The 18,537-nt window shown below is 45.4% G+C and overlaps 1 protein-coding gene across 7 annotated transcripts in view; it reads left to right on the top strand.

Annotated features, from left to right (window-relative positions):
- The first annotated feature begins 1,908 nt into the window (after nucleotides 1-1,908).
- The window catches only part of MAP4K4 (mitogen-activated protein kinase kinase kinase kinase 4), a 172,650-nt gene continuing 156,021 nt past the window's right edge, over nucleotides 1,909-18,537 (top strand). For all 7 annotated transcript variants that reach the window (XM_071579684.1, XM_071579385.1, XM_071579625.1 and 4 more), the window contains exons 1-2: nucleotides 1,909-2,868; nucleotides 3,270-3,335. In XM_071579684.1, coding sequence (XP_071435785.1) covers nucleotides 2,812-2,868; nucleotides 3,270-3,335 — 123 coding nt within the window. In that variant the 5' untranslated portion in view covers nucleotides 1,909-2,811. The remainder of the gene's footprint in view (nucleotides 2,869-3,269; nucleotides 3,336-18,537) is intronic.

Below are 18,537 nucleotides of genomic sequence, written 5' to 3'. Positions count from 1 at the left end.
CACTTCCCTGTCTTAAAAAAGAAGGCATTAGAAGCAGAAATGGTTCAATGAAGGACAAATACAGAGTAGAATCATAGATTTGATTGGGTTGGAAAAGACCTCTGAGATCATCAAGTCCAACCCTTGGAGTAGCTTCCATTCATGGCATCACTAAAAAGATCAGAATTTGCCAGCTGGCAAAAACTGAGGAGAAACAAAACACAACAGAAGACTATAAAAAATTAGTGGAGAAATTGAATAGAAAATGATTGGTGTCCCTTGTAACAGAAGAACTAGCAGAGTTTTTTGTTTGTTTTTTTTTTGTTGTTGTTTTTGTTTGTTTGTTTTGTTTTTTTTTGCAATCTAGCACATGCTGGTTCAAAGCCAATGAACAAAGGTGGTCTCCATATAACATGCTAGTTCACCTTTGGAACTCTGAGTCAGAGGACACTGTAAGAGCCAGAAACGTGTATGAATCCACAAAGTAAATGGGCAATCTAATGGGAAGAAAAAAAATCAGAGAATGAAATACAGTGACACCAAATGCTGCTAAAGAACACTGAGCTGTAGAGAGCTGGCAGGATACCCCAGGGAAGTATTACTGGATGCTTAAAGTATCCCTGTGATCTTCTCTCAGCATTTAGCACTGGCTACATCTGCAGACAGGATGCTGGGGCAGATGGGAAATGGATCTGACCTTCCAAGACTTCTCTTATGCATAAAAAGGCTAAGTTAAATAAGCCATGTAATGCAAACCAGGCCAAAGATAATAAATCTTTTTGGAAATGCACTTTTCAAAATCCACTGCATCTTTAGACCTGATCTTGCTCCTGTGTGCATGCTCTCAGGTGGACCCAGCACCAAACCCATTAAAAATAGTTTGCCTTTTTCCAACTATAGGTTGCTGTACAGAGAAAAACAGTTTCCCGGCCTAGGCTGGAGTTTCCTTTATTTGTATCTGCACTTTAAGTGAAAATGAAGTACACTATTAAACTGTTATGGTAATTTACTCTTACACTTTCTGCTCAACAGGTTTGCTTTGTTTCAAAAGTATGTTTCTGTGATACTTATAGCTATGTATATGTAATTTTGTGGTTAAACTAGGAGAGGAAAACCTTGGTTCCCACAGGAAATGTAACTCGACCTCTTGCAAGCAGGTAACACTTTTGCCTTATCAGTGTGATAAAGAACTTCAAGAGAAACAAATCCTGCCAAAGTTTACACCTGCCTGCGAATGTGTGATGTGTCTAGCTCAAAAGAGGTTAATGAGATTTTTCCACGATCAGATTCTGCTGGAGGATTCTACTGGGTGGGAATGGGCCTGACACAGTCCTGTCTGTCAGTAAACGATGTGCTAAAATACCATGGCATTTGGGTCTGGTTCCGGGGGCAAGGATTTGGCTTGCTTTCTGCAGAAGTCTCTGATGGGGCAGGAATGCTTTTCCTGTGTGCCTGCGGTCCCGGGGCAGTGGGAAACAGATTCTGCTGGCCATGTGACCGGGGATGGAAAGGGAAAACACCCCTATCCCCGGTCAGCACCTGCCGTGACAGCCCCCAGCACTGGCTGCGCTGTGCCCCAGCGGCGTGGCGGGGGCGGCGGGACCCGCTCCCTGCCCTGGCCGGGAGCAGAGCAGCGTGGGCTGCCCGCAACATCAGCGGGTCGCGCAGCCCCACGGCCCTGCCGCAGACCCCACGGCCCTGCCGCAGACCCCACGGCCCTGCCGCGGACACGCGTGGGGCTCCGGGCCGGGCCCAAGCGCTGTTGTGGCGGGGCGGGGGCCGCCCCGGACCCGCGGGGCTGTGGCGGGGCGGCAGCGCGGGCAGGGCTGCGGGGCCGACTCCCTCCCCGCCCGCTCCCTCCCTCCGTCTCTCTGTGTCTCTCTCCCCGCGAGTTTACCCAGCAGTGCTCTGTGCGGGCGCGTTTCCGCCGGTTTTTCCTGTTGGAGAAGGGAAGGGGGAGCTGTTTTCTCTCTCTCTCTCTCTCTCTTCTCTCGCAGTATATTTTGTATCCCTTTTCTCCTCCTCCTTCTCCTCCTCCTTCTCCTCCTCCTCCTCCCCGGCTATCTTTGTCTGGCTCGCAGCACCCCGCTCCAGCCCCGCGCCCCTGCCCCGCCGCCCCGGGACGCGCCGCCCGTGCCCGCCGTGTCCGGCGCCCTTGGATGCGAGGGCAGCGCCGCGGGAAGGGCTGGGAGGCGGCGGGGGATCCGCCGCGGCGCTGGGCGTGAGCCGCCCCCTTATGCGAGAGCGGGGCCGCGGTTGCCACTGCTGGCTCCCGGCGTGAGCGCCGCCGGCCGGGCCGGGCCGGGCCGAACCGGGCCGAGCCGTGCCATGCCCGGGCGCGGGGCGCATCGTGAGGCTGCCAGAGGCTGCCGGCCCCGGCGCCGCTCCTGCCGCCGCCGCCGCGACATGGTGTGAGCCGCTGCCGCCGGGGACGAGCGGGCACCACCGACCCACCCACTCACCCATCGACCCGCAGCCTCGGGGGCACCCAGCCCCGCACTGCAACGCGGGGAGACACACGGACGCACGGACAAACCGCAGCACCCCTTCTCCTTCCTCCTTCCCTTCCTTCACCTCCCTCTCCCCCCCTCCTCCTCCCACCATCCATCTATCTATCCATCATCCCCCCTGCCAACCCCTCCCAATGTTGAAGAGTTTCAACCCGGCGGGGCTGGAGTGAAGAAGGGAAGGGCGGAAGGGAGGAGAGAAGAGCGGAGCGGAGCTCCGCGCAATTCACAGCTGCTCCAGAGAGAGGGGAGCGGCCTCGCTATTATTTAACAGAGGAGGAAAAAAATTAAAAGAAAAAAAAACACAAAAAGAAGAAACTGGAAAATGGCGAACGATTCTCCTGCAAAAAGTCTGGTGGATATCGACCTTTCCTCCCTGCGGGTGAGTGCCGGGGCCGGGGGCCGGGGCGGGGGCCCCCCGGGGCGGCGCGGCCCTTGCCGGGGCTGCGGGGCCCGGGGATGGGAGCGGCCGGGCTGGGGCCGGGGCCGAGGCCGGGGCCGGGGCCGGAGCCGGGCCGGGGCGTGGGGGGCCCACGGCCGCGTCGGGGAGCCCTCCCGCGGGGGCGGGCGGGGGGAGCGCGGCCCTGGGCTGCTTTTCCTTTGTTTGCATGTATTGGCATGTGCGTGGAAAAACAGGGCGCAACAGCTGCACGCCGCCAGCAGCCGGGCTCGCTGGCTCGGCTCTGCCAGCAGCCATCGCCTCCCAGAAATGTAACCCCGCTTCTCTTCTCCCCCTTTTCCCTCCCGCCCACCCCCGGCCCCTCTGCCCCTTCCTCCCCCTAGGACCCCGCTGGGATTTTTGAGCTCGTGGAAGTGGTTGGCAATGGCACGTACGGGCAAGTCTACAAGGTTTGTGTCAGAATTTCTTTTCCTTTTATTGTCGTTGATTTTCCAGAGGGTACCCGGTGCCTGCACCGGGCTGAGCACAAGGCTGCAGGCCAGGCACCCGCTGTGGCAAACGGAGCAGTGAGGGGTGGTCAAAGTGCTGTCCTTGTTATTGTTGCTGTCCGTGACAAGTTTGTCAGCCTCTTGCGTTCTGCGTTTTCCGAGGGGCACAAATTAGTCTCCCAAGTAGCCATCCTGAAATGATGAAATAGCTCTTTATTGTCCTTACTCCCCCCTGTGCTCCCTCCAGAGAAATGACAAACCAAGTAGACGCTGTCAGAGTGTGGCTGGGTTATACAAATAAGGTCCATGGGCTTATTGAGATTTGCTGCTGAAAATCCTCATGGAAGTTGCTGCTACTGCTCCAGTGACTTTAGACAAAGACATTTGCCTCGATTAAAATTGTCATTCGGTTTCCTTGTTGGAAAACCGTCAACTTGCTAAAGCTGTGGAGTTGGGGGTGAGTGCATCCAATCTCACTGGGATGTGCAGTGGATGGGGGCTGCAAAGTGACAGTAATAAGCGATTGAAGTAGGGAAGCTTATTTTGTGAAAATCAGAATTCCCAGAATAACCTGTTTGACAAGTGTACAACTTTAAAAAATAGAAATCGGACAGTGCCCATGTGGGTGTGAAACTAGCCTACTTTTTTGTTGTTGTTTCTTTTTTTCCCCTTTAGTGTGCAGTCAGTGGAACAAACAAACCTTGAGATTGCATGACGTTGCAGTGAGTGCTAGCTCCCAGGATGACTAATTATTCACACAGACTTAGTACTTGGCTAAAGACTGAAGGCTCTGGCCTTAAACTGTAAAAATGCAAGACACATTTAAAGAGGGAACGAGAGATAACTGAAAGTAACTGAGGATGCCTAGCTGCCTGTTTGGTTTCTTTGGTTGGTTTTGTTGTTGTTGGGTTTTTTGTTTTGTTTTGGTTTTTTGCTTATAAACAAGGCAGTGTAATTGGTGAGTTTCCCTGATGGCAAGATACTGTTGCGTGCAGCTCCAGTAACTAAATAAAGCACTTTGGTGCCTCTTCTGCAAATGAAATGCATGTCAGTTTGTTTTGAGGGCGTGAACCTCAGCCTTCCTGATGGAGAAGTCTGCCTCTACAACGTGTGTTGCCTTTTAAGACTTGAGGTAGAATAACCAGGCTGCTGCTGTTGGCATAAAGCTGGAAAAAAGGATGTGGCTCCAAAGGCCAGAGGAAAGGGGGGAGATGAGTAAGAACCTGCACTTTGACACAATCACGACCATTTAAATTTTTTCTGTCATTTTTTTCTGATAATTGAAATGACACAATTTAATTTTTTTTAGTAATCCTTTCCCTTCTAGAGCCTGCATCAGCTGAGACCTTAAAAAAATGTAGGACATGAATGTGTGACTTGAAACTCTCCTGTTAATTATTGCAATTTGGTGCATTGTTTCTCAGCTTACTTGTTAATGCTTTTAGTTAATGAGGAAAGTTCTCCGTGGTTTAACAGTCTTGGCAACTGAAATTTTAAATTTCTTTTTCCTTAAGTATGATGGAACTCTCCCAGAATAGTTAGCTTTAGAAATGAAACTCAGCACATATATTTATTGACCTGGAAGAGCTGAATGAACACCTGATGTCTAAGGGCATTGGTGTCACTGTGATAGCAGTGGGAGCAACAGGCTTGCTGTGGAGTCTGCAGACAGTAGTGGATTGACAGTTGTTTTAAGTTTGGGTTGGCACTGCTTCTTCTTCTTAGGCATTTGCCCACATTTATGTACAGAGGCTGATAATGTGGACATGTAACAGCTTTACATATACAAAAAGTACCAAACTAAATTTCCTTGCTGTGATAAACGCCCTGTAGAGAGCTAAGGGTTGGACTGGATGATCCTTGTGGGTCCCTTCCAACTCAGCATATTCTCTGATTCTGTGATCTGCTTAAAATAATGAAGTTACATGAAAAAAATTGTTGCAATAGTATTTAACTTTTCTTGGCCACTTTTTAGTTGCTCCAGGGACACCCAAAGGTGAAACTGTGTGTATATATTTTGAGGGCTTTCGTAGGAACTGCCTAACTGAGGGAAAAATGTGGTTTAACTGTGTTTGCTTGTTGCCTTCCGCTTTCCTCCTACTCAGCAACCAGTCCTTGAAATCTCTCTTCCTCAATGGTTTTATTTCCCTTTTAAGTGGTCTGTCATCCCAAGGGACGTGGGGGTGGGGTGTAGGTTGCCTTTGAGGAGCTGTGCTCCGAGATGTAGTTTGATGTACTTCCACATTCGAGTATAGGCATCAGCGATGATGTCACCCGGGAGCGGGATTGGCTGGCTACCTGCCACTGCCGGGAGGACACGGAGGGAGTGGGGAGGACATGACGTTATCTCTTTGTCTAGCTCATACACCCCAGCGATGATGCAGAAGGTCGTTTGCCTTGCTGAGGAATCTGCTTTCCAGCAGTGGTGGGAAGGGGACTGTGGCTACCTGTTGAAAACCAGAAAACAGTCCTGTTTTTCCCCTCTTTGCCTTAACTGATCTTGCTGGAAATAGCTGATCTATCTAGCATTTCTGTATCTAGTTCTACCTTAGCTTTTTATTTATCTATATATAGGTGTGTAGATGTATAAACAAGCATGAAACGTGAGGGTAGCCCTTGGATGTTTGGCACCTAAATAGCAGTGGAGTCACAGAGCAGTGTGGACCCTCGTGGGATTTTATGCCATTGAATGTGTTGGCTTATGTGAAGGGTGCTGTGGGCCTGAGATCTCAGTGGTGAGGTATTAAAATAGTAAGTTTTATGCTGCTGTGCTCGAACTGGGGTAATGGCTTTAAACTGAAAGAGAGCAGGTTTAGATTAGATATTGAGAAGGAATTCTTTACTCTGAGGGTAGTGAAGCACTGAACCAGGCTGCCCAGAGAAGTTGTAGGTGGCCCACTCCTGCAAGTGTTCAAGGCCAGGCTTGACTGGGCTTTGAGCAGTCTGGTGTAGTGGAAGCAGTTGGCACTAGCTGATCTTTAAGATCTTTTCCAACCCAAACCATTGTGTGATCCTGTGATTCTGAAGTCTCTAGAGTTTACATTATTTTCATCCTCATAACTGTATTTACACGTCTCCCCTATGAAGGAGTCTTGTGTTCCAAGAGGAACTTTGTAAAAAGTGGTGAACTGGTGAAAAAAAAAGAGCCTGAGGTTCCCCAGCCCTGGGTAGCTAAAAGAAAGGGGTGTTTTGGGAGAGCCTTTGCCAAGCTCAGCGGAAGGGGCAGCAGTGAGGATGGCTCATGTGTCCTGGGGCCAAGCAGAGCTCCTCTACTGCTCCTCTGAAATCCCGGGGAATGAAAGTCCGCATCGAAGTTGTTTGCCCTTTCGCAGCTGGTTCAAACTCCGACGACAATGGTGTGGAAGTTGCATTGCTGAGATTACGTAGGAAGCACAGGGTTAAATGCAGCCAAGTACAGCCGGTAGCCTTCCCTCTGAGCCGAGGCAGGAAGGGCTCACCACAGAACCCCGTGGGTCAGTAGTCTTACCACTTTTAAGGAGCCCCGCGCCTCTGCTGGGGTTGGGCGGGGTGAATTTCCCGTCAGTAGGTCGGAGTCAGCTGTCGGGAGGCGGGCGGCGTGTGCGGGCCGGTCCGGGCAGTGCCCCGTGCCCGCGGGGCACAGCGGGCAGGAGCGCCCAACGCTCGCCCGCCTCAGCGCTGTGCCCCCTCCTGAGGGGCATCAGGGCAGGCTGTGAATGGCACGGGAATCCACAGAAATAATGGTGCTAGCATGCAGCTGGGTTTTCTGTGCCCGCTGCTGGCTTGTGGTGCGGATGAGATGGACGATGGATGGATGTGCCACCCCTCTTCTTTCCTCTTCAGTGAGCTCAGTCCCGCTTCGGTGTAATTGGAACTTGTAGCCAGGCTCGAAGTGATCGGCTGTCTTAAGGGCTGTTTTTTGATCTGTTGCAAGTAGTGGAGAAGCATTTTTAACATTGTTGCAGTTAGATTTTAGTTTTTCACCTCCAACAGTAAGCTTAATTTGAAGTTTGGCTTGAACCAAATTAAAACACTCCTGAAATTTGTTTCGAGATAAGGTTCAAACTTGATGTTTGCTTCCCTTCTAGTTTTGGGTGGGTTTTTTTGTGTTTTCTTGGTTTTTTGGTGTTTGGGGTTTTTTTTGTGTGTGTGTGTGTGAAAATTACCTGTTAACCAAAGACAATTGGTTAATACTTCTAAAATTTTAAAATCTCTACCATCTGATCATTCATAGAGGCTTCTTAATTTTGCGGTTGAGACTGAACTGTGTTAACTTGCTCACTCACTTTTTTCAATGTGCATGTCTGTGTTTTTTAAGACATCTAACACTTCAAAATATTTGTTGTGAGTGTTCTATTACATCTTGCAGATAGACATTGTAATTCTCTTGTGACAACAATGTCAGGGGGCAGTGGGGGGAAGGACGTTTTTGTGGATAGTCTGGGATATAACAGGAGTGCACCAGGAAGATGAGAATTAGGGTTGATACTCCTAATTGCCCTCAACGCAGGCTGGTGACTTTTTAAGAGCCTTGTAATAGTTAATTCATAGTGAAGGCTTCTTTTGTTGATTTATGTTGCTGCTTTCCAAAACTGCATGTAAATGATGTGTATTGTCTAACTGCTGGCTTGTAAGAGGAAATGATGTAAGATGGGATCGTTTAAATGCTGATTTGAAAATAAATTGAAACTTGTATAAATATTTTCCCACGCTAGGGATACCCTCGTTTTGTCCTAATGGAGTTTGTCTTACAAGGTGACTGTGTTGGGTGGTAGGAAGAGAGGACAGTGCTTAGTATTCTCTACTAAGTCAGTCAAGGCATTTTTTTCCCCTCCTTCTCCCCTTTGTTTCTCTCACTGCTAAAGGGACATCATTGTGTATTCAAATGATTTTGTTAAACATGAATACAATTCCAGTCTTATCACTATAAAGACAAACTGTACTCAGAATCAGTGAGGTCACTGGTTTTCAGGAACTGGTCCAGACCAGCTCTCTTAAGTATGAACTGCCCTTCTTCCTTTCCTCCTCTGATTTTTTTTTGTGGATTGTGTTGCAAAGTGACAGTTTGTCATTGGAAAAATCATGAAGGACCAGGCAGTGACTGGAACACTGGAATTTTTTTGGGTTCTACAGCTAGATGTTTACCCTTCTATCCTCGCCCAAACTGTCTGAACTTTTGACCAGTTCTCCACCACCCAAATCCTTCTTAATTAAATATACAAAAGCTAGGCAGGTGGCCAGTGGGGATTACTGATATTTATTTTTATTAAAAAAAAAAGAAAAAGAGAAAAGAAAGCAATGTGTCAGTTGTGGGTAGCCACATGTCCCTCTTATTCTTCCTCCCCCAGTCCATCTGTCTGTTTGCAAAATGTGAGGGTTTTTTGTATCTTGTCTTAAATCAAATTGCAGGCTCCTGTGGCAGGGACTCCTCATTTCTGGAGTAAATAGAAGAGGACTCGGCACTCTCGGTACATGCAGGTCTTCAAGGTGGTGGATGGAACAAGATCTAACCCAGAGTTTTATGCTGACTCCTAGGATTTTTTTTCAGTTTTCTATAGGAATATATTTAAACTGGTGTGGATAAAATTTCAGTTGAAATCATCTTGTACTCTCCCCTTGCTTTTTGCATGTGTGTGCTCTCTCCTTATTGGTAGTAGTAGGGATCCTTTCCCCAGGCTTGTATACGTAGATAGTGTTCCCCAACGAGGTCTCTGCACTTTGCTCCAGGCATGAAAAAGATGAGCTTTATCCATAAGGCCCAGAGCAGGCGATTTTAGTAGTTTTGGGATGTTGAAGAAAGACGAGAGGAAAACGAGGGAGGTACACCTTGCATTCCTTGCTTTATTTTTGCTTTCTCCTAGTAATGGCACCTAGTTTGGTGACATGCTGTCAACTTCCAGGCACCGGAGCCTTGACAGTAGTGTGCGGAAACGCTTTGGTCTCTATGATGATGGCAGATCCACACCTCCCACCCTAGGGAATGATGTAGAGGAACGTCCCCAAAGGGAATCCAGCATTAAAAGAGATGCTCACCGTTTGCATTTCCGTGCCTTCAACAAATACATTCGTTAGTATGAATTTTTGCACTAGAATGCTACCTGACTTTTCTCATGTGGTCTAGCATGTGTTTGTGTATACACATTATGTTCTAGTCATCGTCTTTTCAAGTAGTACTTGCTGTTTCAAGGGTGATTTCAGCTCAGTAGTTCACATACCTACCTTCCTGAGATTTGTTTTCTTTGGAGGAAAGTGGTATTTTTGTTTTTCCCATTTTACACTTCTGACTGTACACTCTGGCTCTACCAGCCTTTGGATGACGCTGATATTTAAGCTCAACAGCACTGACTTGCACAATGTGAGCTTGACTGTAGTAAAAAGTTACAGTAAGATCCTTATCTGTGTCATTATTTTAGGTCCCAGCCAACAGAAAGTGGTGGAAAGAATTCAGCTTGCTTGAACGAGCATTGGATTTGGGAGGGGATCTCATGGCTTTGCACAAGAATTCTCTTATCAAATACCTTATGTTTGTAGCATTATAGGTCCCTGATTATTTCTCAGGTCAGCACAGGCTTGCGTTCTGATACTGTTGGCTCTCAAATTGGGCAACTATGGGAAGGAGGAGCAAAAAATGCACAACTTTACATACCTCTTGGGAACCTTGAGGTACCTTTGAATGTAGAGGGCTTGGAACTTTTGACATTGCATCTCAGTATTATTTCCAAAGTGTACTTTTGGCCTTGGATGTGGTGTGAGGCACTTTGACAGAGGCACAAAAATACGACACTTGCAAGCTGTAGGGTGCTGTTGAATGGTCAGTAATATGCTGTTGTGAAGTTCATGATACTTCCACCTAAGCCTCATTCTTGCTCCTCTGTCGTGTCCTGAGCAAGGCTTGATGTATCTTCTTCAGGGTGGCCACAGGGCTCTGCAGTCGTAACTTGTATCTTACCTGTTTCAGTGTTAGAAAAAGGACAGAGCAGCTTTCTGAAAGAGAAGTGAATACAAGCTGGGGACACTATAGTCCTGCAGACAGAGCAGTCCTCTGCTCTTCCAGGCTTTACCATCCTGCAGCAGAGTGAAATCTGCTGTTCTAGTGTAATGAATAATTACAATTTGACCTCAGTGGTGGTGGTTTTAATTTGCTGCTGACTGGGAGATCTCTGAAAAGCACCACTAAATAAAGATGAAATCACAGAGCTTGCAGAGCAGAGATGCTGACCCTTGCAGAGGACGTGCACTTCTGAGGCACATAAGGGTTGGATAGGTGTATGGATGCAGTGAGCTTCTCTGCACCTTATTTAGAAATTGGTGCAACTAACTGCAATCTCTGGTCCCCTGTGCAGCTCAGCTGTAGCAGGTGTGAAGGGTGTTGACTTCTCTCAGGGGTTCTCTCATGCCCCCTCCTCCTGCTTGACCTTGCATCATAGTTGCAAATAAAGGATGAAATCTATGGGAGGATTTGGAGTTAGGGAGAGATAGTGGAACAGTTGAGAGAGCAGCAGTCTACTGAAGGTGAATTTACAGAAGAAATCAGAAGGTGAAGAAGAATCTGGCTTAAATGCTGAGGATCAATTAGTGAACTGTTCTTATTTGTGGGAAACAAAAAGTAGCGTGGAGTCAGGGAAGTGCTTAATATAAGTAAGGAACAGCTTAACTGTCAGTAGAAACACATTAGTGTTATAATTTATATTTAAAAATGAATATATTGTTATGAAAGTTATATTGTGGAGTTCATCGACCAGCCAGGCTGTGGGCTTATGCACACCAGGGGAAAGTTTATTGACATGTTTTTGTGCAAATTTCAGCATGGCCCAGGCTGAGGAGACCTCCCTCAGCCCACCTAGCCATGTTGTGACCATGTGCCAGAATAAGGGATGTCTTTTGGGGGAGATTGTTTAACACTAGTGGCAAAATGCTTCTTTCCCACCAGAGCTGCGCCTCCCCAGATTGGTCTGGCACTGTAGGTGTCATTATTATTATACAAACAGGACACTACAAGTGCCAACAGGTCCTGATCAGCCTGTCTAGCAATGAAACACCTAACGTGGTAAAACTCCTAACATGGATGCAGTTATACTGGTATTGTAGTGCTTATCTAGTGTGTCTCCGCCACCTCCCTTTGGAGCTGTCCCACGGCACGTTGATAAGCCCTGCTCTCCATGCAGTGATTGCAGTGACTCATGGGTTTGTACCTGCCGCTGAAGGAGCTGCATGGACTGTAGACACGCGCTTCCTGGAGCAAGGTCTAGTCCTGGAGAACATCTGCTGTGGGCTGGTAAAGTAAACTAAAAATAAATGGCAGAGGAACTGGACTTCACACCAATCTATGAGATTCATAGTGAAGACATTTTATTACACATAGCACACAGTTTATATAGGGTTAGGACTACAGCTTATTGGCTAAAAGAGTTACACACCACCATGCTAGAAACTTCAATTGGTTAAAACCTATCTCTCACAAGTCCCATGTTTATATTATTTCATCCTGGCTATTTTTGTGCACCTGCAGAGTTCTGTGTATTACTACTATGTGAATTCTTGGGGAGTAAACCTCCTCCCTATCAGCCAGCAGAAACTGAGCTCTTAGCTGCCTCTGGCTGATAGCTAAGTCTCACAGGGCTTTCTATAGGTCTGAATTGCTCACTTTGGATTTTACTGTAACAACAGGCTGGGGTCAGGGATGTGGCTTGGGGGCTATTGGTGGTTTGCCATGGCCGTTTGTCTGCTTGTCCCCTGTGCCTGTGTGCCTCAAGCACCCCAGCAACTCCCTTGCTCTGGGGCTGCTGGTGAGGTTCACTTGTTTAATGCTCTTCTCGCCACCCTAGCTGAGGGAATCTCAAAAGAGCCCTCTGGGCACTTTAGGTTTGCAGCTTTGGAGGCATGGGTGCTGCCCCACTCCATACCTGCCTCTGAAGGTGTTCTTTCTTCTAGTGTTACTCTTCCTATGGAAATGCAGGTCCACATGTCCATCCTTGACACCTCTCTGCTTCCTCTGGCTACTCACTCTGTGATGTGTTATCTCCCCAAATGGGTTCTCTTTTTGTTATGTCCATGAATTTCCCCTCAGCTTCATTGCATATTTTAGGGCTCTGAAAATTGTGCTGGTTTTAGTTGTGAATGTCTGGGTTACCATCTTTTTATGTTGACCAGTCTATGGTATGGACTTATTGGCTCTGGTTCCTGCATCTGGCAACTGCACCTGAGGACAGAGGTGAAATGGAACGGTGTTACTTACTTAGGTAGATAAAAGAATGGCAGCAGCTTGAAATAATTGATTGCAACAAATCTGAATTTTATTAACTTCCTGAGGACTACTAAGGCAATAGTTTACTCCTGCTGGGTTACCTCAAAGCTGATGCACTTTGTTTGGGATTTTTGCATTTGGCACTGTTAAAAATTATTTGAAGTCTTAAAAATACAACAGACAATTTCAGTTAAGCTCCAGTAGTTACAGTCGTTTCTTCACAGGATTTTGTGAGAGTAGCTGTAGGGGATGACAGTGGGCAAGAGTTCATGATTCTAATTTAAACTGTAAGCTCAAAACAAAATAAACGTGTCTCAAAACTTGCTCTCCAAACTTAGAGCTGTCTAATGGTATTGGGTTGTTTTGTTTTCACATTCAGGAAAGAAAAGCTTAAGGTCGATGGGTCTTACTGTGTTATCGTAAAGTATACTATGCCCTACTTGGATTTATGTATCTTAGAGTCAGGGACATCCAAACGTTTTTTCAGTTCATTATTTTTCTTCATTTTTGTGCTTTCCAAGGGAAATTCCATAGAATACCTAAAAGAAAGCGTAACTGTACCCATCTTAGAAAGCTCTTGTCAAGAGGGAATACTTGTAGCTGAGTTATAAACCTTTACATGCAGGATCCATGAATTAAATAAAAATGCTGGTGACCCCTTAGCTGTAGTCCACTACCATGTGCTACTGCAATAATAAAAATAATTCTTGAGGGAACTGGCGCAGCAGAGTTTGCAAGTAATAATGAGGTGTTTGCTGACTGGAAGCCCTAATTAAGTTTCTTTTGTGCTTCCCAAAAAAGTGATAGTGCTATTTAATTCCAGTTATGTTATGGTGGCCTAACAGGTGCAAAATGCATTTTGTAGTGAGAGCTGATGATGCACACAGATGCACAGTAATTTAGAGCTTGTTTCTGTATGGTGGGCTTGGATGATACTTTTGAAAGGTGCTTAAGTAGGTGGGCTGCTTACTGTCCTTTTGCCTTCAATCTGAGCTGTGTGCTCTGGGACTCAGAGTGGAGAGCAATAGTACAGGGGAATGGCCTCTGGAGACAACTATGCTGGGATGAGATGAGTTACTGTTTACCTGCATCTTGGTTAGTTAAAATGGGAGTTTCGGATGAATGTCACAGTTTTATGTCTTCTGGATGTCTTAGAATGGGATAGGTTAACCCAACCATGTACCATGTATGCAGCAGCTTCTACAGTCCATCTTCTTTGTGGGATATATAGTAGGAGTGAAGATGCCTTTTTAAGGGAAAGTATGAAAGTGATTGACATGTGAAAATCCCCTGGCCCATCATGGAAGGAAAACATCCATTTTCTCAAAAGACTCCTAAATAAGTGACCTGTTTGTGCATTTTCCAAAAGGTGAATGTGCTTGGTGGATATTCTCTGCACTCTTATGTGGAGGCTGGGAACTTACATATAAATAGGTTTATTTCTGCAGAACTTCTGAGGGATCTGCTTGAGAACTATCACTGTGAAAAGCAATCAGTGCCTTATGTCTCTTCTCTGTGCCTCAGCAGTAAGCACTGGGGTCTTTCAGTCCAGGTAAATTAAACTTCTATAGAGAATGCCTTTCATCCAGCTTACTGTTTTTCAGGAGAGAATGATAGAAATACTTCAGCTTTTTTATGATGTTGATGAGGGTTGTAATTAAGTGCCTGACATTTATATTGGTTTTTTTTTTCAAAGGTGTGCTTCTCTGTAAGGTATCCTTTCCCATCAAAGTTTGTTTGTTTGTTTATTTGTTTATTTTCCCCAGATGTGTCACTGTATTGCTTCTCCCAGTCTGTAAGCTCAGCTAGTAGAATTTAGTTTGGTTGTGAATTTTATAATTAAATCTTAACCTGTTGTAAATCTAAGTATCTTTAATGAACACTGGGTTGGTTTTTGGGAGGACAATAACCTGGATCTTCCTTCAGCAGCTACAGTTGTGAAGTACTTGAAATTTCATATTCCCCAATATTTGTTAGACTGAGCTGTCAGTTGCATGGTAATGTCCTGTATAAACACAGAAGGAAGTGGAACTCTCTCGTCCTTCTCCTCTGATAGTCAAGTTATCCCCTGTGCTTTACTTTAGGGTAAGGGTGTTAGAGGGAAGTACAGTGGGGAACTTATGTAAATTATTCCCAGCCACTCAGGAAATACATAGCAGAGGTACAATCAAAACCTCTGAACACAGCGTTATGTGCTTTAATCAAAAGATATCCCTCCTTTTGCTTTAGTGGTAGCTGGGATCAGTTTTCACACTTACCCAAGCCAAACAGAGGGCAGACTTAGCATGCAGACCCTCTGGTCTCAAGAACTGTCCAGAGGAAGGGTCTAAGTGTCCTTAGGTGACCAGCTGGGTGGATCTCATAGAGTGAGTCTCATGGTACCCTGCTTGTTTTGCTTGTTTTTGTGGTGGAATTGCTATGTGCTGTCCTGCAGTTGGTGAGGTTTCTGCTTAAATGAGTTTTGCAGAAAGGCCTGAACTGAATTGCTCACACTTAACTGTATTGCTGTCTGTAACAGAGGTGAGAAAAGTATTAGGATATTTTACCATGACTAAACAGCAGCTTTTAATACCTTTAAAGTTGGTATATTGACATTTATGAGCAGATATCACATTACAGTGATAGCTTAAGGGGCCTTCTGCTGTGTATGAGAGCTCTTGGTTGATTGAGAAAGCAAATAAATAACATTTTAAAGCCACCCTAACACAATCAAGCATGTTAAATCGAAAATGCAAGTTGATACTATATCCTTAGAGTATCCTGTAAACTGCTGTTACTTCAGCAGATGAAGTTAGTGATGTACTGTCACAGGAGAAGGAGCAAAAGGCGCAGCATTGAGACCTGTGGGGGAGTTTGGGATGTGAAGGACCTCCCTCCTTTCACAGCTGGTGTTCTGTACACCATACTTTGCACCCAAGGGGTTTGGGGCTTTGGCAGAGCTGGCACACCTCCACGCTCCCTTAACTTGTCGCCTTCGCCTGTGTTTCTGGTGTGGTCTTGCGGGGGAAGAAAGAATGTCAGCCTATTAATAGTGACAGCGCAGGCTTTCTCCTCTTCATCTGTTAAAGATCACTGGAATGCTTTGAATAACAAATTAATGAAAAATCTCTTTGGGTTTTTTCTTTTTTTTTTTTAATCTGAGCATTGGGAAAGGTGCGCTTTGCTCCTTCTTTTCCCCCATGTAAAACACATTGAAATTCTCTGATCTGATGTGTCTTTGGAGACTATGCAGATCCCCCTGTGCTTTTTCAGCAAGAGTTAAGTTCTGGGGTGATGACAAGTGAATATGGAGAAAATATTTCAAGTCATGTAAAGAAATACTATTTGCGAAATAACCTGAGTGTTAAAAGGAGGAACAGGAGAAGATTTTCTTAGCCTTTGTGCAATTTTACATGGCAAGAAATGAAAATCTTTAATATTGACCTAATTTTATTTGTATTTAAGATCAAAGAGCTCTTGTGAATGAGTTGCTTGTCTTATATGTCAGTGGCTTTATGGTTTTTTGAATGGCTTGAGGCAGTAAATCAGTTCTGAGTAATGCTACCTTTCCTTAGATTTCCTCTGAGGTAATGGAAGAGTGCTCTGGTTTCCTCTTCAGGAATAAAGATATAATAGTGAGCAGACTTCTTTCCAGCTAATTACTGAGTTTGGACGTGCCTCCTCATGGACCAAGTGTTCTGGCAGCACTTGTGCTGGGTTTTAGGAAAGGATGGAAGAAATGGACAACAAAAACACTGTCATTGACACTGTCACTTTGGTTGCAGATTAAGTCTTTGTTGTGATCAAGGCTGGCTTTGGAGTGTCCTCTTTTGCTGCTGCTCTGCACCCCTTAGGTCTTTGATAACAGCATGTAATCAGTGTGTACTGTTGTTGCACAAAGAATATATGTTTTGTATACATGTGCTGTGGTTCCCCTGGGCTGTATGGGAAAGGGGAAGGTTTTATTTTGTGCTCCCCACCAGAAGGATCTTCTGTTGCAGAAAGGAGAAGGGAAGGTTAGGCAGACAGATGGAACACCTTGGGTGGTATCTGATTACTTTATTCCAGGAGGCGGAGGGATCCTCCTTGCTTACATGGTACAGAGCTGTGCTGAAAGTACCAGGTCTTGGAGATGACTGGACTCACTGGAGAATCTACTCTTCCAATAGTACCATAATCTGGGTTTAAATCTTTCCCCGTAACTCAGAAAGAAGATGGGAAAAGGATATTTGAACAGCATTTCGAATCTGTAAAGATGGCATCAACTTAGTTTGTAGATCCTTGTGAGTTTGGAAACAAAGCCCAATAGACTTGGATATAAAAATGTCATATTACTGTTAATATTTTTTCTCCCTGTAGGGAAAAGAGAGTCTTCTTAAGGGAAGAATCCTAAATCCTCTTCTTTAAGAATTGTTTTTGCAGGTGCTGTCATCTCAGCTGTTGGCTGACTTGAAATGGCACATGTAGATGAACCCCTACTGAAGAGGGTGTGGGTGGTACAGCACCTCTGAGGTGGTAGTTGTGTCTGCTGAGCTTTGACTGCTTGTGGGTCTGCAGCATTAGCGGTGGATGCTGCTGACTTGGCCCTGCCTCTTCTCACCTCCTCGGTGCTGAGATGGAGCTTGTTGTGAGAGTGAGAGGTGCCCAGTAAATGCGGAATCTCATAAAGTCACTAATGTTGCTGAACTTTACCGAAACCTGGCTTTTTGTCAAGTTTAGCTGAAAAATTGGGATTATGTTTTCCCTCCAGGAACTCTTGGTTTAAAGCTCCATTAATTGTGTGTCAGTTACCACATGTGTTATGATAATAATCAAGAGTGGAAAAGACTAGATTTATTTCAGTAAACATTTCACCTAGTAAAAATTTAATAGCTTATACGCCTTCAAAGGCAAAGACCATTCCTTTTTCTCCTATGTGGATTGTGCACCTAGAAGCAGTACAGAGTATTTCCCAGGGAGATGTGTTTTTAACCTGACCTTGAGATGTTGCTCTTCCCAAGAGATGTATGGGGCTGTTCCAAGGATTCTGAGTCCTGAGTTTCTTTGCAAGGCACAGATTGAATTTGCCTGTGCTGTGCTGAATTCTGTGGGTTTCTTTTAATAGTGACTACGGACAGCTTTGAAAGATGATAAAAACAACATGCTGAAATGACTAGGGACTTGCGTCTGAATCACAGCCATCCGCAAAACCACCTGGTTTTGGGAACCATTCTGCATGACAGCAGAGAGTCTATTGAGCACCCAAGCCAAACTTCTCTTCAACAAATATGTGATTTCATTGTTTGAATGTTTTGAGGGAAATGCTTTAAACATCTCTGCTGTCTCTAGCCAGCAGGAATGCAAAGACTTAACAGATTATGCAGAGCGCCCGTATGTTTATAATTTAAGAGGTGTAAATGTCATTTGAGAGACATGGAATTAAGAGCATGATAGAGGTAATCCTTCTTCTCCAGGGTTCAGGTGTATATTGATTTAGTTTAGATTATTTTTTAAAGCTAGATGTACTCTCCAGGAACAGACCCTCATCTGAAGTCAGAGTAACTAAACTGAGTGCCAGCCTGGCTCTGCAGCTTGTGGTTAGAGCTGTGTGGGCAAAGGCTGGCATGTTTTTGGTTTGAGACAATGTTCACTTGTCAGACTTGAGAGCAAAAAAGTATTCTTTCTAGATAGAACACTCTCTGGAAGTGTCTCAGGTCTTAAACTTCTTTGACTTATTCTTTAATCTTTTTTTCATGTAATGAATTTTCTAATTTTGTCATTTTTCTTAGCAGTGGCAAGTTTCTCTTCCTTTCTGTGTTTTTTTTTTGTCCTCGCTCTCTTCTGTCATACTTGTTTGATGTGGATGAATTCCTCTTGGTGGCCTCCCTTTCTCTATGCTCCTCATCTTTGGCATTTCTTCTCTAGGGTTGTCCATGGCTTATTTTCTTTTTTTTTTTTAGTATAAAAGTAACTAAAAAATAG

Source organism: Pithys albifrons, chromosome 1 (assembly GCF_047495875.1).
Source record: "Pithys albifrons albifrons isolate INPA30051 chromosome 1, PitAlb_v1, whole genome shotgun sequence".
NCBI classification, from domain to species: Eukaryota; Metazoa; Chordata; class Aves; order Passeriformes; family Thamnophilidae; genus Pithys; species Pithys albifrons.
This window is presented reverse-complemented; position numbering and strand designations above follow the sequence as displayed.